The following is a 24,860-nucleotide window of genomic DNA, read 5'->3' on the forward strand; positions in this document are numbered from 1 at the left end:
AAAAACTAAATGGGATAGTATATATAAACAAACATAAACATAGATTTTTGCTCGATGGAAATCTGAAGGCATTAACTTTTACTCATGTTGAATAAAATGGCTAAGTTTAGAGTAGGTCTACCGGATAGAAGACTAGGGTTTTAAAGAACAATGAATGTAGTTGCCTGATTTCAAGCATGTGTTGCTTCGGTCAAACAACACAAGCTGTCTTTAAAATTGTTCCCTGTGCCCCCAACCCCCACGCCCCAAGCCACAGCTGTGTATTTATTTTTCTCTTCTCTGTGGCTAAAAAGGCAATACAGTTTTTTATTCGGTCCATGTAGTACGAAATGCTGTGATGGCTAGAACATGACTCCATTATCTGAAATCAATTGCAATAATTGTAATAGTATGGACCAGTAAAGACCCTCACAGGAAAAAATGAAATGATGGGCAATCCAACTTCTTTCACTATATTGTTGCGATGGCTGGGATTGATTGTATTTGACAAAGGGACAGTGGGACAGACTGTCTTAGACCAAGGACCGTGCCACTTTCTCTTGTTGCTAAAATTAGTAGATTTACTCTTGGGTGAATGCAACATCTAACTTTGTCTAACCACATCATTTGAGGAATGCCGTTTGTGACTGTGTAAAGCATCTGAAGCAACAGCCAGAACTATGTAGTAGCTGAAGCAAAATACTTGAATTCTAGAGGGGCATCTTTCACCCAGCTTTGGCTGTGTCTCTCAGACCTGGACCTTTATTATAAAGACCTGAGTGATGGTTCTGTTTATGGTTTTAACTTAAGGACTGGCTAGTTTAACCTAAGGACTGAGAATGTATTCTCCTGCTTTTATTAAAGTTAATAACGCTTCTGTGAGCCTAAAGCACTCACATGTTAATTGAGGTTATCAAATTCCCCCAGGTAAAACTAAGACTACGAGTATTTTTCTCTCATGCACTTAAGTACTATAGTTTTTAGGGAAATGCTTAAGAGAGAATATTAGCATTTTTGATGCACATATATTAAGGCTGGTTAGAAAGTTCCTAAATTCTTTAGAATAGAATTGAAATGCCAGTAATATTTTAGACAAACCATTCTGTCTAATGAGGACTTTTATCCTAGACAAGATAGTACGTCTTAGAGGTATAGTTGAAGCTCGGGGAATAGTGAAAGTCCTTACTGAATTGATATGAGGAAACAACACAGCACTTAACAGAAATCTTAGCAGAGGAGTACGCTCCCTGCAAAATCCCTAAGTCCAGATGAGAGTTTTAAACAGTTTAAGCAGGGGCGCCTGGGTGGCTCAGTTGGTTGAGCATCCGACTTCAGCTCAGGTCATGATCTCACGGTTCGTGAGTTCAAGCCCCGTCGGAGCCTAGAGCCTGCTTCGGATTCTGTGTCTCCCTCTCTCTCTGCCCCTCCCCCACTCATATTCTGTCTCTCTCTCTCAAAAATAAGTAATCATTAAAAAGTTTTAAAAAAATTAAACAGTTTAAGCAGTTTAAACAGAATCTTGAAGGCAGCCACCCAACTATTCCTTTATATTCCAGGTGTCTAAAAGGTATTTGATCAATGCAAAGGCAGAAGTTTGAGTATGTATTTAAAATTCAGAAACATTGCTTATATTGACTTGGGAATTCAACATAAAACTACTTTTAAAAAGATAAAAACTGTCACTAGTAAGTAAATAAAATAGGTATGCTTTTGCTACAAAGTTAAAAAGTTAAAAGAAAATTTTAGACCTAACTTAAAAAACTTCTATTTGTCTCTTTTTATTAGTCACATACAATCATATTTAAATACCAGGTGTCCTGCTTGGTGTTTCCTTGAGGGTCTATGAAAAAAAGTAGCTGGTAGTATAGCTAGCTAATCCTAACAGGCAGAATTATTATTTAGATCTATACGCTGTAAATGTAATTTCAAGATACTGAAACAAAATCCCAAAACATAGATACTTAACACCGCTATCTAACCTTTACATGAGTTTTGTGTGATCTTTTTCCTCAGTTCAGAATGAAATGATGAAACAACCAATCTCAAATTAGTATAATTTCCTGGTTTTTTTTGGGGGGGGGGTGGTTAAAAAATTACTTAAAGTTAAGAGGTGCATGAAAGAAAACTGAAAAACACAAGAAATAAAGAACAAAGTCATCCATAATCACAGTTTGACTTCTAGGTCCCATGTGTGTATCTACACAACTAAACATTTTCATGTAATTAAGATTGTACAGTTATGTGTCATGCTTTTTCACACACCATGAATATTTACCATTTCAAAGTCCCCAAACCATGAGTATATTGATAACCAAGAACACACTACAGCAACTCCATCTGAAAGAAAAAAAAATGTAATCCTGCTTTTCTTGGTGACAAAAAATAAAGGACAAAAATGGCAACAGTCCTCTAGATAAAGATACTGACAAAGTTATAATTAAAATACTGCATTCCTGGGGCACCTGGGTGGCTCAGTCGGTTGAACAGTCAACTTGGGCTCATGTCATGACCTCGTGGTTTGTGAGCTCGAGACCCGCGTTGGGCTCTGTGCTGACAGCTCAGAGCCTGGAGCCTGCTTCAGATTCTGTGTGTCTCTCTCCCTCTCCCCCATTCACACTCTCTCTCTGTCACTCTCTAAGTACCACATTCCCTTAATGTTCAATTAAAACTGAGACATAAAGTAACAGTACATAAAGTATAATACTTCTAAAAGAATTCATTATCCAATCTATACTATTCAAGTATTAGCAAGGAGGTATGTTTCCACTGAATTGTTTGTTTTTTAGAGAGAGCATGAGTGGGGGAGGGGCAAAGAGAGAGGGAGAGGATCTTAAGCAGGCTCCCCTCCCAGCACAGAGCTCTACAAGGGGCTTGATCTCACAACCCTGAAATCATGATTTCACCTGAGCCGAAATCAAGAGTTGGATGCTTACCCAACTGAGCCACTCAGGAATCCCTGAAGATTGTATATTTTTCAAAGTTAAGGATTTAAAGACATACTTTAAATATTGTAAATTATATGTATGTTTGATGCATATGTGTGTATGTAATTGCATATTAAAGTTAGTAAGGAAATGTTCTCTAAAAAGCTAATTGGTCAGGAAAGATAAATTTAAAATATTTCATATCAAAACAAGGGTAAAAGGGCTTAACAAATTGAATTGAATGTATTAAAAACTGTATACTTTAAACTTTTGTCTGTTAACTTTAATGACAATTGATCATGGTACCCAGGTTTAAAACTAACATTTTGGGATGCCCAGTTTCTAAAAGAATTTGTTAATTCCAAAAGTGTTGCTACAGTTTCTGTCCTTGAGAAAAGTAAAAGATGATTTGGAATTATTCCAGAGAAACTGGTGTATAAAAATCTTGTACTTCCAACTACGCATTGAGCCACTCCAGGAGGATGCATCTGCTGTGGCAAGGACCCTTAGAGACAGAACTTTGGAGACTGAACCACTGGATTTTCTGCATTTCTTGAGGTGAATTCACAGATCAGACTTCCCTCAATCTCCACTACTTACATGCCACCTCAAGGAACCAAGTGCCAAAGTAAGTTTCCACTTGTTAGAACACTGAACTGCTTTGAACTGAATGTGAATTTAAACAATTAGACGAAGAAATACTTGACAGGTGTTGATATTGTCCAAGAAAAAAATTATTCTAACACTTGTTAAAAGGGTAAGAAAGACTTTTCTTCAGGACTTTTGTATTATGTATCAAGATTATCCCCATGGAGACCTATGGGGCTCAACTCTGAAGATGTCAAAGACAGCTTGGGATTTATAGCAAAGGAACAGACCGAGGGGGTTAATGGGTAGAAAATCAGCAAAGGGAGACATCAAGGGTAATGGGATTCTCGTCAAAAGCAGGCCACGATGATCAGATAAAAAGGGTGGGGGAATTCTTGCTTAAACGGGGCTAGGCAGGTGGAAGAGCCCAAGGAAGATGCCTCGTCAAACCTGGGGCTCTGAGAAGCCTGTGTAATGTTTGGTCAAGAAGAGAGTGTTCATCAATATAATCGCAACGATTTTTTTACAAATACCTCAAAACGGTTTGCCTACATCAGTGAGATGCATTCCAAGGACAACCACCTTAGGATAATGCTAGACCTTATTATTCTTCTATTATGTTTTTAATTGATGTTGATGTTCATATCTTATAGATTTGGGGGAGTCCATTACGATAACAGCACAAATTGCTTGAACACTTTCCATATGCCACTCTTCTGGGTGTTTTTCATGTACCATCGCATTGGGTCTTCACAGCATCCTCATCAGGTAAAGTACTATTATTAGTGTCGCTTTACATATAAAGAAACAAACTCTCAGAAATTAAGAGTGCCAAAGATTGCACCGTTAATTAAATGGCACTGCCTACTGCAAAGACTACAGTCTTGACCAGCAGGCTGTACTGCCTCCCAAACAAGTAATTCTTGGTCAGAATTAAGAATTATAATTAAAGGAATAATTTTATGGTTTATAAGATACTGTCATTTGGTTGAAGGGCTAAAACATGTAACTAAGCATTTGGTGATGATGTCAGAGGTAAATTTTAAAGATGAGAACTCAGGGGCACCTGGGTGGCTCAGTTGGTTAACATCCGACTTTGGCTCAGGTCATGATCTCACCATTCATGGGTTCGAGCCCCGTGTTGGGCTTTGTGCTAACAGCTCAGAGCCTGGAGCCTGCTTTGGATTCTGTGTTTCCCTCTCAGTCTGCCCCTCCTCTGCTCATGCTGTATCTCTCTCTCTCTCTCTCAAAAATAAGTAAACGTTGAAACAATTTTTTAAAAATATGAGAACTCAGGATTTTTAAGAATTCATGTTTTCCAGCCCTTACTCTGGAGGGATCTGGTAGCAGTACCATTACTGTCCCTCAGTAGAATTATCTCCTGTTTCTGGCATCACTACTTTCTGCTCAAAATTAGCCTGGTTTCTGGGAAAGTGGAAGCCTCCATGCCATAGGCCTGAGAGAGTGAAGAGGGTCCTGGAAATTTCTTTGTAAGACAGCAAGGAGGGCACTTTCGAAGTTCTGTTGGGGTTGAAAGAATTAAAGGGGGCTCCCATTGGCCAAGATATAACAATTTAAACATCAAAATAGAAAATTAAAATTGTACTTAATTAAAGCAAGTAGTCTCTGGAAAAATTTGTCTCCATAATTTCTTTTAAAAGAAAATATGTGGGGTGCCTCAGTCAGTTAAGCATCCAACTTCAGCTCAGGTCATGATCTCACGGTCTGTGACTTCAAGCCCCACATTGGACTCTATGCTAACAGCACAGAGCCTGCTTTAGAGTCCCTGTCTCTCTCTCTCTCTCTCTGCCCCTCCTTCACTCGCACTCTCTCTCTCTCAAAAATAAATAAACATTTCAAAAAAAAATTAAAGGGCACCTGGGTGGCTCAGTTGGTTTAAGCATCCGACTTCAGCTCAAGTCATGACCTCAGGGTTCATGGGTTCGAGCCCCACATCGGGCTCTGTGCTGACAGCTTGGAGCCTGGAGCCTGCTACAGATCCTGTCTCCCTCTCTCTGCCCCTCCCCCACTCACACTCTGTCTCAAAAATAAATATTAAATATTTTTAAATTCTTTTTATGTTTGTTTATTTTTGAGAGAGAGAGACAGCGTGAGCGGGGGAGCAACAGAGAGAGAGGGAGACACAGGATCTGAAGCAGGCTCTAGGCTCCAAGCTGTCATCACAGAGCCCGATCTGGGGCTCGAACCCACAACCGAGAGATCATGACCTGAGCCGAAGTCAGACGCTCAACTGACTGAGCCACCCAGGTGCCCCTAAAAATTTTTTTTTTAAATTAAAGAAAAATTTTCTTTTCAAATTGCTAGTATGATTATACAAATTTATTTTTATTCATAAAATTCCTGTTGTAAGTTTAGTCCCAGTTGGTGGGGAGGTGGTAGTGGGAATGAGGGTTTATTTTGTTTCTTAGTAATGGCGTCTGTGGGGATGTACCAGGAAATACATCAAGCTGTCCACAATCCCTGTCCTTCCCCATCTGGGACACTTGGAGGTGGGGGTGGAGGAGTGAGAGGGAAGAAGCAGGGTAGGATTGATAAGCGGACAAAAGGCACTGGTAAATTAGATCTTGGGTCTGTGGGAGGGAGGGCATGGGCCCTGGGTTCTTGGCATCCAGACCTGGCTGCTAGGACTTTCCCTTCCCTTTCTTGGCTTTGGCCTTGGGGGTGCAGGACTTGGTCACGGGAATGGTCTTCTGACACTGGGCATTGGTCTGTGCCTTCTTCAGAGTGCCTTGGCGGGCTTTGGCGCCTGTGCCCCATCACATGCCCCCCGCCCCCAGCTCAAACTTGTACTTGCAGTCGGTTCCAAGCCGCTTCTTCCAGTTGCAGGCACCCTGCACCGGATGCACAGCGTCTGGGCACCACAGGTACCCTTGCAGAAGCCCACGCTGAAGTCCTTGCTGCTGGGGGTGCCAGGCCCCCAGGTCCACTCCGTGCACTCACTCCCGGGGCCACCCTTCTTCACTTGTCTTTTTTTTTTTTTTTTTAAGTTTATTTACTTAGAGAACAAGAGAGAGAGAGAGAGAGAGAGAGAGAGAGAGAGAGAGAGAGAGAGAGAGAGAGAATCCCAAGCAGTCTCTGCACCGTCAGCGCAGAGCCCAACTGGAGCTCTGTCTGACCAACCGTGAGATCATGACCTCAGCAGAAAGCAAGAGTCTGACGCTTAACCAGCTGAGCCACCCAGGCACCCCCACTTTGTCTTTCTTTTTGGCCACCGTGCTGGTGAGCACCAGCAGGGTGAGGAGGGCAAAGATCAAGCCTCAGCACTGCATCTTGTTCACTGCCTGCGCTGCTACGCTCCCTCCCACGCCAGGCCCAGTACTATCATGTTCATTTAAACCAAAGTATCCACACTGTAATCTGTTTAGGTAATGTTTATTTTCATTTTTTTAATGAAAGCTTTACTGAGATAAAATTCACCCTTTTAGTGTAGAATTTAGTGGGTTCGAGTATTCAGAGTTGTGTGATCCTAATTCCAGAACCCTAATTTTCCTCACCCTAAAAAAACTACATACTGGTTAAGTTATTCCCTGTTCCCCCAGGAACAGGTAGCCAGATTAGTAGCCTCAGGCAGCCACTAATTTATTTCTGTGTATTTTCCTATTCTAAGCATTCCATATAGATGGACTCATACAATATGTGGCCTTTTGTGTCTGCAGTCTTTCAAATGACATATTTTCAAGGTTCATCCATGTTCTAGCATGTATCAGTTAATTCACTTTTATAGCTGAATGGTATTCCACCATATGGATGGAATATGTTCATTTGACAGTTGATGGACATTTGAGTTGTTTCCACCTTTTGGCTATTACAAATGTTGCTACGAATACTCCCATGTAAGATTTTGTGTTTTCAGTCCTCTTGGGTATATAATGTGGGTCATATGGTAACTTTATGCTTAACTTCTTCAGGAACTGCCAAATTCTTACAGTGTGGTTGCACAGATTTTACAATCCCAGTGATGTGAGTTTGAATTTCACCACATTCTCATTAACACTTGTTACGGTCTTTGTTATTTTTGCCATCCTAGTGGGTATGAACTGGTAGGTATCTCTGTTTTGATTTGCATTTCCCTAATGGGTGTTAGATAGAAGATGTTCAGCATCTTTTCATGTGCTTGCTGGCCATTTATTTTCTCTGGGGAATTGTCTGCTCAGAATCTTTGTCCGTGTTTTGTCTTTTTATTATTGAATTTTAAGAGTTTTTATAATTCTGGATATAGGTCTTTTAAGAGATCCATGATTTGCAAACATTTTTTCCATTCAGTGGCTTTTCATTTTCTTGATGGTGTCCTCATTTGAAACACAGGTTTTGGGTGCCTAGGTGGCTCAGTCTGACTTCAGCTCAGGTCATGATATTGCAGTTCGTGGGGGTTTGAGCCCTGCACTGGGCTCTGTGCTGACAGCTCAGAGCCTGGAACCTGCTTCTGATTGTGTCTCCCGCTGTCTCTGCCCTTCCCCTGCTCGTGCTCTATCTCTCTCTCTCAAAAATAAATAAACGTTAAAAGAAAAAAACGAAACACAAGTTTTTAACGTGATGAAGTCCAATTTATCTATTTTTTCTTTTGTTGCTTGTGTTTGATGTGATAACTAAGAAACCATTGCTTAATCCAAAGCTATGAAGATTTAGTTCTAGGTTTTCTTCTAAAGTTTTATGTCCACAGTATAATTTTAATATTCTCTTTAGAGATGCCCAAAGACCATTCTACCAAACACAAAAGAAAGAATCCATGGTTTTTCATTTGCAACTGAGGTAATAACTCCCCACCTAGAAGTTCCTTTTACTACTTTTTATTTTTAATGTTAACATTTATTCATTTTTGAGAGACAAAGTGTGAGCAGGGGAGGGGCAGGGAGAGAGGGGGACACAGAATCTGAAGCAGGCTCCAGGCTCCGTGCTGTCAGCAGTAAGCCTGATGTGGGGCTCAAACCCATGAACCATGAGATCATGACCTGAGCTGAAACCAAGAGTCTGACACAACGACTGAGCCACCCTGGTGCCCCTACTTTTACTACTTCTTATCCATTTCCCAGTCATGTGATTAAAAGGACCTTAGTTCTAAACCTGGTAAGGAATTCAAATGTAAATGTGGTGGCTTAGGGATATTTGGAAAACTTGTGCTATGTGCTAGGGGCAAATCAAATGAGATCATCCAGGCCTGCAAAGAGCTCACAGGCAGTTGAGGACACAATCAGAAACAGGAAACTACCGGGTCACCACTTTTATAAGAGTGGCCCCTCATAATGCAGTGGGGTTGGAGTGAAGGACAGTATGCAAAAGCATGCCAAGGCCCAAAGCTGACGAGAAATGATATGTTCTAAGAACTACAAAGAGCTCACTATGGGTGATCAGGAATGGTGGTAAGGAAGCAAGAGCAAGAAGAGAAACATGTTCCAGTGAGAAGTTAGCCAGAAAGGTAAAGCACCATGACCAAAGTATTGTGCTAGGTGCCCTGGACACAAAGGGAAGGTCCAGCCTCCCTATGGCTAAAGAAGTTCAAAATGATGACTCTTGCCATCCCTCTCTGACGCTGGCACTAGTTAGTATAATTTCACTTCATATAAGACCAACTCATTAATAACCTTGGCCTTTCAGTCTGCCAAGTGCTCATGGGAGAAACTTAAGTTTAAAATTTTTAAGCAGCAGAGAGGCTTGGAAACAGTTTATAGTTTAAAGTATCTAAATTATTTATTTAAAGAATTTTTAAAAGACAGGTTGAATACAACCCCAGCCTTTCATTTTGGTATATCTATGTTCCAGAAAAGGTTTAAGATAGTTAAACTGTTACTATGTTATATTCTGCTGTAAATTTTAGGCACAGAAATAAGTCTTCACCAAAGCAAATGAAATGCCACACATTATAAAATATTACTAGGATATTACTAGGAACAACAAATTTGTAAAAATGAAATTTTGTGTATATGAATGATTTAGAATCAAGAATGTTCCATATATTTACTTTTGCATGCAAAACAAGAATCATGTTCAGCTCTTCTAATACAGTTATGCAGATGATTGTGGAAAACAAGGACACTTGATCCTTTTCCCGAATTAGCAATGATAGACACCTAGAAAGGAGTAGGCCCTTTCATAAAGGTCTCAATTTCCTTATGAGAGAAAACTGCTAATTAAGGGAAGAGAAAATAATAATCACTCAATGTCCATAATATCTTTGCTATTGACAAGGACCTTTCATATATTTTTGATCCTCACAGCCACCCTGTGAAGTAGATAGGTTTCGGTTATTAATTTTAATGAAGCATTTTCTCCATCAACATTGAAAAGAGCCCAGAGAAGTTTGCTCTTGGACCTTAGTTTCCATGTATTTAAATAATAAAAGTTTTAGAAAAGATGTTTTTGTGACTAACTTTAGTTTCAGAGTTGTATTAAACATTTATTTTCACAGGGGTGCCTGGGTGGCTCAGTTGGTTAAGCGTCCGACTTCGTCTCAGGTCATGATCTCGCGGTTCGTGAGTTCGAGCCCCGCGTCGGGCTCTGTGCTGACATCTCAGAGCCTGAAGCCTGCTGCAGATTCTGTGTCTCCCTCTCTCTCTGGCCCTTCCCCTCTTGAGCTCTGTGTCTCTCTCTCAAAAGTAAATAAACGTTAAAAAAACAAAACAAAACATTTATTTCACAGACTATCCTTTACAAAGACAGTAAGAAATTTCTGAAGTCCACCTTTGAATTCTTTTGGGATTCACTCCGACTAAGCAACAATTTTAATTTAGAGAAGTGTTTCTTAGTTTTGCTCACACTCTTTGAGCAGGTGGGTGTTGACTGTCCAGATGTCGGTGTCCTGAAAACAAACATAAAACCACATTTAGGTATACTGATAAGTAAGTTTTAAAAGTGTTTTTCCTACTTAGCCTAGATAATTGCTACTAGAATCCTTTTCTACCCTTGTGTATTATGGCCACATATGAGCAGTGGCTGGACCCAGCATTCATTTCCCATTTTGTTAAAAACTCCCTGACTACAGAGGCTCTAGGCAATATTCAGGAGGTATGCTGGGTGGTTCTGGAAGTTTCCATCAAACCTCAAGAAGGCTAAAGGTAAAGTGTCATCGGGTCTGAGTTCCCTTTAAGTCTGACATTGGGATTCCTGACAATTCTAAGGACTTTAAAAACCTGTTTCTTCACAGCTCAAGATCACTTCCTTTCTCAAAACTGAAGAACTCAACCTCCACACGCAGGTGCCACTCCATCGTATCTCCCCGCCTGCGTAAGCTCCCCAGGGTAGACTGTGTACTACTAGTCGTGCATTCCCCCGCTACTTAGCAGTGCCAGGCACAGAAGGGGTCTTCTAAAAATATTCCCTGGATAAATGGTTCTCCAGCTGCTGTGTATGTATTTAGCTTCCTTCTATTTCATGCCCTCCAGTTGTGTTCCACACCCACGAACCCTTATTGGGGTTTGTCAGTCTGATCCCTCTTCCACTCCCCATCTGTATGATAAATGTGAAACATCTTTCCCATTCCTGCATATATCTAAAAAGCAGTCTGGTCTAAATACAAGTTAATTATTTTAAATATGCCAAATCCTCTTTTATCTATATTTGTCCAATAAAGTAGAAACTTCTGTGATGAATTCCTACCAGCCAGATATCAAAATAATTAAATCAAAATATGGAGAAAACTGGACTTGAAATTTTAATTCTTACCCAATTTGATAAATGTCAACACCAATATAAAAAACTCAATTCAGTAAACAGAGATAATTCAGTCCTTGCTGACTTATGTTATTTATATTCAAGAAACTACCAGACTGTTTCTCTTTCGGCAAAAAACGTCCAAAAATTCCTTTCCCAGTTTCTATGAAACTAAATTTACTGACTATCAAAGTGAATATAGTACTGTGAACTACAAAAATAAGACATGTGCTCAGTCATACAGTTAATTTAGTAGCACCTGACAAATCCCTATTCAGCAAGATTTCCATAGGAACTTCTGACAGAGGAAATCAGAGGAAATACCAAGAACAAAGGTTTAGAGCAAGAAAGTAAACTGAGTGGTTCAGTTTTGGTGATACGTAAGATGAATTAAGGTAAAGTACAACAGGCAGACAGATTGGTGCCAGGTAATAAGGGCTGGGAAGCCAGGCTGGAACATCTGACCCAAATGCTACCGAGGTGAAGTGTGAAAGGCTTCTAATTAGAGCTGTGCGTTAGGGAAATGATCAGGCTAGAAGGGTTTGAAACTAGAAGCAAGAAATTACTATAGTAATCCAGCAAAATAATCCATTTACTGGATAATACAGTAATCCATTACAGTAGTAAATCCCAGCAAAAGGTGGATACAGACCTGAACACAGCAGTAGGAAAAAAGGAGAACAGGTGCAAACACCATGGAGGTAGGACAGATGGAAACTGGCAACTAACTGGACAAGGACCAAGGGAGTAGGAGCTGTCAACTCTACTCACCATGTCAGGTCAGAATGTCAAGGGCATGTTCACTGACAGAATAAGGAACTTAGGAGGATGAAGAGGTCTGAGTAGTCAGCTGTGGGGACATGGTGGGGGGATAAAATGGATGTATTTAGCAGGCAGCTGGGAACGGGCCCAGGAGAGGTTGAAGTAGAGGAATATACCTGGAAGTTATAAACAGAGAGGAGAATGAAAAACATGGGAGCATAGGACATTAGAAAAGAAAAGGATATGGAGGGAAAAAAGGGGCCAAGGCCTCACCTGCATGGCAAATTTAGGGAGTGTATATTAAACAAAGGAAATTAGAAGAAATAAGAGTTAACACCAGCAATTCAAATAGCTTAATGAGTTCAGATACCTGAACACAAAGGCTGGCCTCTTGCCTTTGGAACCACACGTGTGATTTAGGTTTGTGGAACTCGGAGTCTTTCTCTCTGGTGTCTTCGGGCTGAGTTTAGTCGTAGGAGTGGTAGGACTGCTCTTCAGTGTGGATAGAAAGCTTCTACTTTTACCATGATGTTTAACTGTTCTGTTGCATGTTTTACAAGTAACCAACTGTCATAAAAAAGAAGAAATACTGGGCCTGATTTCTTTTCCAATTTAATCCAATAAACTACATGTTCATTAAATTCTTGTACATAAGGGACTACACCAGGCAATACTGGTGAGTAACAGGGGCTCCCCTGAGGGAGTTTATAATCTAGCGGCAGCAATCAGACAAGACACAAATTTAAAATGAGAAAATCTTCGATAAAAAGTTACTGGTTAAGCATTTGTATTTAATTCAAAACACCTTTTTATTTTCATTTGATTTTTAAAGATTTTACTTTTAAATAATCTCTACACCCAATGTGGGGGCTTGAACTTACAACCCTGAGATCAATGAGCCAGCCAGGTTCCCCTAAAACACCTTTTAAAGATAACAAAGCCTCTACGTTCTCAATATAAAACCATGTTTGGGGAGAATGGAGGAGACTGTCATTGAAACCCTTTGACATCTGGAAGGATGTTCTTTACAACAGCAGTTGACATTTAACATTTGTTGCAGACAAACTCCAAGTGGTTTTCCAATAAAACATGGCAAATTATCACTGAAATTTTAAGTGACCTCTTCAAACTCTTAGTGATTCTGCAAATATAGGTCTAAGTTAATTTATAAAACCAATCAAATGAATTCTCACATTCTCCTACCTCTTCACTCCATTAGCTCCAGAGGCTGACTTAATAGTAGGAATTTCATAATGTAATTGTCAAATCACTATGTGTAAACTTGAAACTAGTATGTCAACTATATACTTCAATCACAAATTTTTTAAAAATAAGCTTTACTCTTGATGAAACATCACTAGAAGAAAAACTTATGTATATATTTTGACAATCTGAATGTATGATCACACACTTCTGAGTTATATGTAGTCTGATCTTTAACCAACTTCAATTTAAGTAAAAGAAAATTCTAGTTTATTTATACATACTAGAATTGAAATCTTACCAATACACTTCTGGAGTCTTTGTATTTTTTCACAATTTTTGCTTCTTTAAAATTGAGTGTACAATTTCTTGCCTCTCGGTTAAGAAGTTTCTGTATTTTGGGTGTCAGTTTGGATTTGGGTTTGAGGCGCACTCGAGAGTTATCCGAGACCAGCAACTGGAAACAGTATGGACATGTTCCTTCAAAAGTGTTGTTATCATCTGAAATTATACAGATGAAACTCATGATTTAGTCCATCAGAATAGTTTGTTACCTCAAGCCAATATTATGTGAAAAAGTGTATTGTTCAATATAAGCAGATATATATTTTCCTTAAGCAAACTCAAAATAGAACTTACAAGAAGATAAACTGGCAATAATTCATTTTGCAAAACACTAATTCTATCCATTCATTCCTTTTAGCGACAGGTTAAGTCCCCACTCTTTGCGATGTTACTCATTACTTGTTACTAAGTAAAAAAGACGATCTTGCCAATTTTACATATTTATCATAAAACAATAAATTATACTGATTGTTTCTTTTTTAAACAATTAGCATAATTTTGTGATTTGTGGGCCAGGCTTTCTGCAGATAACTCTCAGTGCAAGGTAAAAGGACAACAGACTTGCCCCAGACTGTTTATGCAATCAAGACAGCCATCTACCACACTGGGCTAGGGAGACATAAATATGGAGTAAGAGAGTTGCTATCTTTAAAGAACTCACATTCTAGGTGAGCCCTAAGCAAAAGAAAATACAGTTCTGGTAAGAACTGTAATAGAGTATAATTAAAATGCCCTGGAAATTATTAAACTCTGTATAGACCAGCCAGAAACACTCCAAAAGAAGTGGCCTGAGAGAGGTCAAATACCTATATTTAGAGAATGGCATCTATTATTAGAAAAGGGCTTTCAGGCAGAAGTACAGTGAAAAAGAAAGCACGGCTATTAGGGAAAGGTGAGGTTGGGGAAGTGATGCAGCTGGAAAGGAAGGTGGGTACACCATCAATTTATTCAACAAATATTTATTGGCGAGCACTCTACATATACAACTAAAGACCATGCTTGTAACCCAGCTCTGCCATATGTTAAATTCAATCATATTTATTAGTGACTGTAAAGTGACAGGAAGAGTTCTGGGTGCAAGAGATAAAACAGTGAATAAAGGACAATTCATGGAGAGAGAAAGTAAATATGGCAACACCAAATACTAAGTGCTGGGGAAAAAAAGGGGAATAGGGAGTGGCAATGGAGGTGCTGAAGTCCTTTTTTTTTTTTTTGTTAGAGTTTATTTTTATGTATCTTGAGAGAGAGCGAAAGCAAGCAGGGGATGGGCAGAAAAAGGGGGAACTGTTCCTGTCAGTGCAGAGCCCGACTCGCAGCTCGAGCTCACGAACTGTGAGATCACGACCTGGGCCCAAATCAAGAGTCAGATGCTTAATCAACTGAGCCATCCAGGCGCCCACACAGCTGCTGTCATCTTAAATAAGGTAGCCACAGAAAGCTTCGTGGAATGACATCTGTAGAGAGCAGAAGGAAGCGAGTGAGAATGGAATCCATGAAGATACACGAGGTTAAGAATTCCAGGTAGAGGGAAGGACAGCTGCAAAGGCTGCGTTAGAACAAGGAGGGCTAACAGTGGTTGGAGTTGAGTAAACAAAAGGGAAGAGCAGGTTGGAGAGGCAACCTTGACCTTTGATGTAGGTCCTTGTAGTCCATTTAAAAGATTTTCACTTTTACTTTGAGATGGGAAGTTATTTGAGAGTTTGTAGCAAAGAATAACATGATCTAGCTTAGGTTTCTACTGGGCTTACTCTGGCCGCTCAATTGAGAATGGACTGTAGTATGCATGAGAGCTTGTTGACGTGGTCCAGGATAGTAACATGATAAGTGATGGTGATAAGTGGCTAGATTCTGGATATATTTTAAAGCCAACAGGATTTGCTGGCATATTGGCTTGGGGAGGAGAGCTGTTAGGGAGTCAAAAATGGCCCCAGAGTTTGGGCGCTGATAACTCTAAGGATGGAATTCCCACTAACTGAACTGGTAAGAACTAGAGGAAGGCTGGGTTGGGAGGTAAAGCTCGAGTTTTGGCCTAACAGACAATCAAAAGAAATTGTCAAGAAGGCTTCTGGATAGAAGTCTAGAATGCGGAGAAGTCCTGGTTGGGGGTACAAATTTGGAAGTCCTCAGCATACAGAATTTAAAAGCCATGAGACTGGATGAAAAACTGTCACAAAGAAGTGAGGTTAACGAAAAGAGATCCAAGGAAATTGGAACTTTTCATGAAAGAGAAGCCTCTGGGGTAGTTGCGGGGGGAGGCGGTTAGGAGGGCAGTGGGTCGATGAGATTTCTCTTTTGGGTCATCCTGAGCGCTGTGCGGAATGGAGGGGAGCGGGGCGACGAGGGCCTGACCCGCAACCGTCGGACGTTCTCCCTACCGTGTGACGAACTGTAGGCCCAGCTGTAAAGGAGGAGGAGAACCGTGAGCGAAGAGGGAAGACCCACCACCGCCGCCCGCATCCCCTCCTGCCCCTTTCTTACAGGAGATACCGGGCCTGGCCCGGACAGCTCTCGTAGAGTTGCCGCGCCGCAGCCTCAAGGTAATGCTTCTGCCTCATCGTTCCCACCGCTCCCACGCCGCTAAGCCCCGGAGACGACAACGGACTCCGGAAGCCGGCTTCCCAGCGCACCGGACTTTGACCTCGGACTCCAAGCTCCCCCCGGAAACAGGCGCCCGGCGCAGAGGCGTTCCGGTTTCCCTCGAGTCCCGCCCGGCGCTCAGGCCGACCCCCTCCCCGCCCTTGGCCCTGCCCCCAGGCTCCGCCCCGTCCCCCCGGATCCGCTTCAGACCCACGCCTGCGCTGAGTGGCGGGAGCCGGCGGTGGTTTCGACGCTGGAAAAGAGTGACCCGCCGGTCTGTCTTTGGCTCCTGATGGCGTCCTATGTGATACCCCTGTTGTCGTTTCCTCAGCCCACGCCGCCTTCTAGATTCTCCATCGAGGATGTGGACTTGGGTCCGCAAGGAGGCCACCGGGGTAAGCGCGGCAGCGGGCCAGCCTACTCTCTCAGTGCACAAGCGAGCTTACCTTCACCCCCGTTAACTGAAGTGAAATACACATAGGAGTGTTGACAATTCAGTATATTCTCAGTGTTGCGCAAACACCACTGTTACCTAGTTTGGAAACATTTCTATCACCCTAAAGAAAACCCCTTCCCCATTTAGCAGTTGCTTCCCATTCTCCCCTCCCTGCCAGGCCCCGGCAACCACGAGTCCGCTTTCTGAATCTGTGGGTTTATTCTCGCCATTTCTTGTAAGTGGAATCATACCTGTCATCTTTTGTGTCCGGATTCTTCCACCTAGTATAATGTTTAAGATGTTCATTCGCCTTGTAGTCTATATCAGAACTTCATTCCCTTTTATGACTTTACGTCGTATGTATACCAAGTAGTCTTTATTCGTTCATCAATGGTAGACAGTTGGATTATTTCCTTTTGGCTGCTGTGGATAGTGCTACTGTGAACATGTATGTTTTCTATTTTGGGGGGGGGTAAATGGGAGTGAAAATGCTGGATCCTAAAGTAATGCCATGTTTAACAAGGATTCCAGTTTCTCCTACATCCTCACCATCCTCATTTTCCACTTTGGTTTTTGTTTTATTTTCTTGTATTTTTATCCTAACCATCTAGTGAGTGTGAAGTGACATCTCACTGTGGTTTTGATTTGCATTCCCTAGTGAATAATGATGCCAAGTATCCTTTCATGTGTTTGTTGACAACTTGTATATTTTCTTTGGAGAAATGTCTATTCAAGTCCCTTGCTCATTTTAAAATTGGGTTGTTTGCCTTTTGTTGTTGAGTTGTTAGAGTTTTAAAAGATATATTCTGGAGACTAGACCCTTATTTATCCTTCATTTTCAATATTTGAAAGGACTCAAATTGAGATAGGGAAACTGAAAGGATTCCATTTTCAGAAAGGCTCCATCTCTGCTGTTTTTCTGCAAGGCCCCATTTACTCATGTTCTGTATTTCACCTTGCGTCTGACTAAACTTCTCTGGTTGATGGACGTTTAGCAGATAGGTATCTTCTCCTCTACGTCCACACATAAGTAAATGGATGCGTGTATAAACATCCCCTCTAACCACTGTCCCCACTACCACGAACACATACACATGCACTAAAAAACCAAAACATACATAAAAAAAGCTAAGCGAAAATTAGAAAGTTAGTCCCTTACTACATAACTTGCCTTTTTCCTTAACCAAAGACCGCAGACATCTTTCCAGGTCAGTACATATATTTTTGCAACAGCAAAAAATCTTGTCTGAACCGGTACTTTTTATTTCTTTTGTCTGAATTCCTAAAAGAGAAATTACTGAGTGGAATGATGTGCGCATCTGTATTTGTCAGACCTCCAAAACAGGTTGTAGCAATTTGTACTCTAAGCATAATATCTGAGAAAGTTGGGTTCGACTGTATGGGTGAAAATGTGAAAGCCATTGGTTCTCCTAAATACAAGTGAGATAAAGTCTCTTTTCATATGTTCCTTGATGCTTGCATTTTCTCTTGTGAAGGGAAATCTTCTCTACTAGGAGATCTTTGTGTCTTGGGGAAAATTATCCTCTGCTTGTCATATAGAATGCAATACTTTCTTGCTTACAATTTTTCTTTGGCATGGTTTATAGCATTTTTGCCATATAGGATTTTGTATGTGGTCAAACGTTTTTCATTACTGGATCTGGGTTTCCTGTGTAGCTTTAAAAAGCCTCGCTTAGTGCTTGCTTCTACAGCACATATACTAAAATTGGAAGGATACAGAGATTAGCATGGCCCCTCCCTGCCCATGCAGGATGATATGCAAATTTGTGAAACATTAAAAATAAAATAAAATAAAATAAAATAAAATAAAATAAAATAAAATAAAATGGCCTCATTTATGCCAAGGCTAAACAACCAACTATCCATCCAAATGTTTTTCTCATACTTTTCTAGTTTGACTTCTTCCATGCACATCTTTAATCAATATGAAATGTATTTGTACTTAAGTATAGGGTAGAGCATCTAACTGACGTTTTTTCCAGATGGTTAGCAAGTTACGTGAATAACTCTTACTAGGTAAATTACTCTTTTTCTATTGGAATTGAAATTTAAACAATGCAGTGAACACTGAATGTGTGCCAGGCATTTCTAAGCATCTTACTTGTAGCTCATATAATCCTCATACCCCGTGGCATTAGGTGAAATGCCAGTTTATCACATAAGGTTTTTTTTTTTTTAACACAGTTGCATCTGTTTCTAGAGTCTTTATCTGCTTCACTAACCAATACAGCAGAAAAGAGGAGAAATGCACTGTGTGCGCACGTACACCTACTTCCCCTGCCCTCCACCACACTTTCCTTCAGTTCTTCTCTCGCCTCTGAGCACCACACTCCTACTTCCAGATGCCGCCTCAGCATCTCTGCTTGTGTTGCAACTTCTCTTCTCAGACACATCGTGGCCCAGATGGCACTCTTGATTTCCCCCACCAGCCTGCCCAGCCACCCAGTCTTCCTCCGTGTCAGCCCCACCAAGCACCATTGCTGCGTCCTCTTCCCACCCCTTGTAGCCAATCCACTCTGGGGTGCCAGCTCCCCACCAGGAGCAGATGGGGACTCTTCACTTCTCCGCACACCTTGGCTACCCTCTCCTTTTGCCTGCATCCCTAGCATGGCCCCCTACATTCTTTTCCTGCGTCCTCTCTCCCAGCCCATTCTTCACAGGGCATAGTGGCCTTCTTAAAATGTAAGTCATTTTTTTGGACATGGAATGTCCTTGCTCAGAGTCTCCAGACTCCTCATTGCACCTGGAACAAAATTGCCTAGCTGTGCTCTGCAGACCTCTGTTTCTCTTTCTGCCTCCTGCCATTTGGCCAAAGATGGGAGCAGTCACAGAGGCACATGACCATGGAGTAACTTTCCAGCTCCAGCTTTCTGGTCATAGAGCCAGAAAGGGGCATTGTAGAAAAGTACTGGAGAACCGAACTAACAGACCATCAACCAGGCTCCAGATGACCACTGAGTAGTAACTTGTTCAGGGTCTATCCAAATTGTACTGCAAAGGCTTTGGAAACAACTTAAATGTGAACCACAACTCACAAAAGGCAGGTTGAGCTTGTAGTATGACCCTAAGCAGGTCTATTGCCTAAAACAAAAATATGTACATACTGCATAGGATTTAAACAAGACCCAGGGTCTCATTACAAAATATAATTTTCAGGAGACAGTCCAAAATTCTTGGCATATGAAAAACCAAGAAAATCTCATCTCACGTGGGAAAACAACAATCAACAGACATCAACAGTAAAATTGACACAGATGTTGGAATTATCTGGCAACGACTTGTCCACAGCTATTGTACGACTGCTCCACCAAACAGTAAAACCAGCTTTTGTCATGAAGGGCTTGGTAGTAAGTATTTGAGGCAAGACCTATGGTCTCTGCTGCCTCCCCTCCACTCCGTGAAAACAGCCACAGACAGCCGTCCACAATCCATAAACGAGTAAATGTGGCTGTTTTCCAGTAAATCTTTATTCATGGGATTTGCCCCATAGACCATAGTTCACCAATTCCTGATCTGTATTGTTTTTTAGATATTCTACTGATTTTTTTGTGTGTATTTACTTGTTCTATATATTATCAAGAACAGGGTCTTAAAGTCTTTCACCGTGATTTTGGGCTTGCTTATTTCTCCCCTTAGTTCTGTTTGTTTTTCTTAAGGTATTTTGAAGCTCTGATATTAGGTGCATAAATACTTTCATTGTTATGTTTTCCTGATGCATCACCCATTTATCATTATGATATTTTCCTTGTTATCTGTAATAATGTTCTTCCTTAAAGTCTATTTTGTCAAATATTAATACAGTCACTTCAGATTCCTTTTTTAAAATTGAGGTAAAAAACACATAACATAGAATTTGCCATCTTAATCATTTAATCTTTTTTTTTTTTTTTTTTTTTTTTTGAGCAGGGGAGAGGGGCAGAGAGAGAGACAATCTTAAGCAGGCTCCACGCTCAGCACAGAGCCCGATGCGGGGCTCGATCCCACCACCCTGGGACTATGACCTCAGCTGAAATCAAGAGTCGGATGCTCAATCGACTGAACCACCCAGGCGCCCCTTAACCATTTTTAAGCGTACAGTTTGGTAGTGTTAAGTATACCCACACTGTTGTGGTATATAGATCTTCAGTACCATTTCATATTGTTAAACTGAAACTCTATACCCTGAAATGCTGGTAAACCCTCCTTCTCACCCTCTCCAGCCCTTGGAAACCACTTTTCTATCTTCTATTTCTATGATTTTGACTACTGTAGATACTTCATATTAGGGGAATCACACAGATTTTGTCCTTTTGTGACTGGCTGATTTCACTTAGCATGTCTTTGAGGTTCCTCCATGTTGTATAACATGTGACAGGATTTTATCATTTTATTTATTTATTTTTGCTTCTTATTAAAATTTTTTAAAGTTTATTTATTTTGAGAGAGAAAGAGAGAGGCGGGGGAGGGCAGAGACAGAGAGAGAGGGAAAATCCCAAGCAGGCTTGGTGCTGTCATGCAGAGCCTGATGCGGGGCTCCAACCCATGAACTGTGAGATCATGACCTGAGCTGAAATCAAGAGTTGGACGCTTAACTGACTGAGCCACTCACACATTCCAGGATTTTGTATTTGAAAAGCAGCATATTCCTTTGTGTGTATATACCAGATTTTCTTCATTCATTCATCTGTCAACAGACATTTGAGTTGCTTCCACTTCTTGGCCACTTTAGATAATGCAGCAACGGACGTGGGTATGCAGACATTTTTTTCAGATCCTGTTTTAAATTATTTTCTTTTTTAAAATTCCTTTTAGATAAATACCCAGAATCGGGATTGCTGGGTCACATGGTAGTTGTATTTTTAAGTTTTTGGAGGCACCTCCAGAAATTAAGTATCTCCCACAGCAGCCTCCCCACTTCATAGTCCTGCCAACAGTACACAAAGCACTTCAGTTTCTCCACATCCTCACCGTCACTTGTTATTGCCTGACTTGTGTGTGTGTTTGTTTAGTGGTGACCATCTAGTAGGTCTGAGAGGATATCTCCCTGTGGTTTTGATTTGCATCTCTCTTATGACTTGTGAAGTCGAGCATCTTTTCATGTTTGCTAGTTACTTCAGATTTCTTTTTTCTCGCTGCCTGGTATAACTCTTTCCGTCCTTTTACTTTCAATCTACTTGTGTCTTTGTACTCAGGGTCCTTTTTTTTTTTTTTTTTTTGTATATAGTGTGCAATTTTTTTTTTTAAGTTTCTGTTTTGTTTTTAATCCATTCTGACGATCTCTGTCATTTAATTGGCATGCCTCGTGTATTTAAGGTACTTCCTGATACCAGGAGGTGATCTTTGAGGGCAGAGGGCAGACTCTGTTAGCATAATGGCCCACTGAAGATGTTTGTGACCTAATCACCAGGACCTGTGAATATGTTGTTTTACATGGCAAGAGGCATTTTGCACATGGGATTAAGGTTACTGACCTTAAAATGGGGAAGTTATTCTGGATAATCTGGGTGGGCCCAGTCTAGTCACATGATTCTTCAAAGCAGAGAACCTTTCCTGGTTGGTCAGAGAGATGAGACAGAAGAAAAAGGAGGACAGATTTGAAGCATGAAAGAGACTCAACCCAAAGTGGTGGCCTTGGAAGATGGAGTAAGGAAGCCTCGAGTCGTGGGATGCAGCAGTGCCTTGTGGGAGCTGGGAATGAGCCTCGCCGATGGCTAGCAAGAAGGCAGGACACTCAGTCATACAACCTCAAGGAACTGAATTCTGTCACCAATCTGCGTGAGCAGAAAACAGATTCTGCCCTACAGCCTCTACAAAGCCTGTCAACAAGTTGACTTTGGCCTGGTGAGACCTGTTCAGGACTTCTGACCTCCGGAACTTTAAGATAATAAATCTATTGTTTTAAGCCACTAAGCTTGTAGTTTCTTATGGCAGCCATAGAAATCTAATACAGTGTATATTTAGGGGTTCATCCTCTCCACTGATTCCTCTCTGAATTCCTTCCCTCCCTTTCTAGTTCTCCTCATGGCCTCACACTGTTTTCTGTCCTCTTCAAGCCAGTCAGGCTGTGGCTGTCTGCAGTTGGGAGCTGCTCATGGCTTGGAGGTTGCCCTCAGGTAAAAAGCCACAAACTCACAAATCTCAACAATTTCTGTTCATCTTTCAAAATTGCTCTCCTGCCCAATTTCTGTCGTCTTTTGGTCAGTCTCCAAGGCCTTCAAATGCCGCTTTTAAATGTTTTACTCAGCTTTTATAATCATTATCTGCAGGAAGATTAGTCCACCGATACCAAAAGCTAGGACCTCATTATTCTTTTCTGCTGCCTTTTATGTTCACAATTTTCCTTGGAAATAAATTGTTAAAAAAATTAGTTTGTGCAATGTCTTAATTTTTCTCATTCTCACTAATCTGAAGGCTAAAACGGAGTTGCCTTCTCTTAATACGACACTTTAAAAAAATGAATAAAAGGAAGGTTTTCTAACTTTTGACGGGGGTGGGGGGGTGGAAGGACCCCAACCTTAGCAGCCGGGAGGCCAAGGATCCTCGGTGGCAGGTTTGTTCCATCACATGCAGTTCCCCACAGTCACCAGCAGGGGGAAATTAGTTTTCTGTTTTCGATGGATCCCGCGCCTAGCCGTTAATTCCCTAGCCACAGGAAAAGGGAAGAGCGCCGGGGAGGTCTGTGTCAGTGTACCGAGGGAACTGGCCTCCAGGGGTCCCTGAGAACGCCAAGACCCCGCGAAATAGGGTGTCCGCGTTTCCAGCCGCCGTCTCTTAAGGGGCACACGGATAAGTTGGCCGGACCTCCCCGCTGACCCCGCGGGCAGGGCTGCGGCAGCGCAGAGCCGCCTCCGGAGCCGCCGCAGGCAGCGCGGGCAGGACGCGAACCCAGGTGCGGCCGCGCGGCTCCGCGGTGACCAGGTGAGCCCGCGGTGACCAGGTGAGCCCGCGCCCGGGTCTGAGAGTGATCCAGGTGAGTCCGCGAGTGAGCAGGTGAGCCCGCGCCCGGCTCCCCGGCGGGTCCAGGTGAGCCCGCGTCCGGCCACTCCAGCGCCTCGGTCAGAGTCGGGTCCAAGGACTCAAGCAGTCCGTGGGCAAAATGGGTTGAAGTGAAGAGCGCGACCGGCTGGTGATTCAGGGTCCGGGCCTGGGCACAGTTCTGCCTCCCAGGGCTGGGGTCAGGAGATCTGAAAGGACCTTCTTCCACCAAGCGGGTCCGTAGTATTTTAGCCTTGAAAACAAATCATGCAAATGAGATGATGTGTATGGGAGAGGCAGTTGAGTTGTTATTAGTGCTGAGCATTAATCATTCCCTTGAGGACCTTGGCTAAACTGTTTATTTTGTAACCAGTGGCACAGCCTGGGTCTGTGCCCCTGAGTTTTGAGTAACCGCGTGGGTAAATCATGAGCTGCAGACGGGCAGAAAGCCACCACTTCAGGGGGGCTTTAAGATTGAAAGTCAGCGGATGCTGAAGCAGTGAGAGAGATTGGAAACGGAAAGCAAAGAACAGAAAGATAAGAAGCAAAGATATGGGAAGTGAAAACAAAACAAAAACCACCTGGAAACAGCCGAGTGGATCCCACAGCTCGGTGAGGCGCGCGGGAGAGCGCGGGAGAGCTGTGCCGGCTGAAATGTGTGGGGACAGGACCCTGAACCCATCCCTGGAGTCAGAGGAGGCCTCTAGTTAGGAATACGTTGGTTAATCACTGGGATTTTAAAAGTTATCACGACAGGTATAGAAACGGATGCAGCATGTAGGCGACAAGTTTTCTTTTGACAAATGATCAAACGGTAAGATATAATCATAAGATAAGATATGTAATTGGATTAGTAGATAAATTGCACGGTGCTGTGTTTTTCTATACCTCGATGAACGTTCAAGGAGGAATCTCTAGAAAAGCATTTAGTGCAAATAATTAGGCTTCAGGATTAAAGTGGTAAAAACCAGCACAACAAATTATTCATTATTCTAGCTCTCAATATTGTCTATGGCAGCAGAACTCTAATTACATTTAAATGTATTTCAAGAATGTGTTCATTTGTTTTAGATAGCTAACTACTAGTTTAAAATAGATGAGAATATAAAATATTCCAATACTTTGAAATATATACGAAAGTCAAAGAGAACATTTGCCAAACCCTACATGAAAATGAGTGAAGTAATAACACAGGCAAGTTCAGCTCCTTTTCAAAAGACAGGTATTATGCGCGAATGCTGCCATTTCCTCCGCTCTTGTATTTGAGGGCTGAGTGGATATTTGTCATTGCAGACTCCCATCGGTGTGCCCATCAGGCTTGTAATACCTCAATGGCCTTGCCACTTTTTAGCTTACCAGTATGAGGGTCTTCCTAGGTTGTTGTTGTTGTTGTTGTTGTTGTTCTT

The 24,860-nt window shown here is 41.7% G+C and overlaps 2 protein-coding genes and 1 non-coding gene across 4 annotated transcripts in view; 2 read left to right on the forward strand and 1 right to left on the reverse strand.

Moving 5' to 3' along the window:
• Positions 1-4,503, forward strand: part of RPRD1A (regulation of nuclear pre-mRNA domain containing 1A) — an 81,878-nt gene extending 77,375 nt beyond the window's left edge. The window contains exons 8-9 of one of the 2 annotated variants that reach the window (XR_006963506.1): positions 3,328-3,531; positions 4,145-4,503. The gene's annotated coding sequence lies outside the window, so the exon portion shown is untranslated. The remainder of the gene's footprint in view (positions 1-3,327; positions 3,532-4,144) is intronic. The other variant, XR_006963507.1, reaches the window with a different exon arrangement.
• A 5,615-nt stretch (positions 4,504-10,118) lies between these two features.
• Positions 10,119-16,116, reverse strand: CUNH18orf21 (chromosome unknown C18orf21 homolog). The gene is made up of 5 exons (XM_047087072.1): positions 15,945-16,116; positions 15,842-15,864; positions 13,423-13,622; positions 12,289-12,485; positions 10,119-10,305 (listed from the first exon to the last, which is right to left on the reverse strand). The coding sequence occupies exons 1-5, from the start codon at positions 16,019-16,021 to the stop codon at positions 10,155-10,157; spliced, it is 648 nt and encodes a 215-aa protein (XP_046943028.1). The 5' UTR covers positions 16,022-16,116; the 3' UTR covers positions 10,119-10,154.
• A 2,059-nt stretch (positions 16,117-18,175) lies between these two features.
• On the forward strand, positions 18,176-18,286 carry LOC124517667 (U6 spliceosomal RNA). The gene has a single exon (XR_006963529.1). It is a non-coding gene; the product is annotated as a U6 spliceosomal RNA (small nuclear RNA).
• Positions 18,287-24,860: the final 6,574 nt, after the last annotated feature.

The sequence above is a fragment of the Lynx rufus genome, unplaced genomic scaffold (genome assembly GCF_022079265.1).
Source record: "Lynx rufus isolate CCGP_SWC_20201006 ecotype Redwood Valley unplaced genomic scaffold, mLynRuf1.p SCAF_22, whole genome shotgun sequence".
Classification (NCBI taxonomy): domain Eukaryota; kingdom Metazoa; phylum Chordata; class Mammalia; order Carnivora; family Felidae; genus Lynx; species Lynx rufus.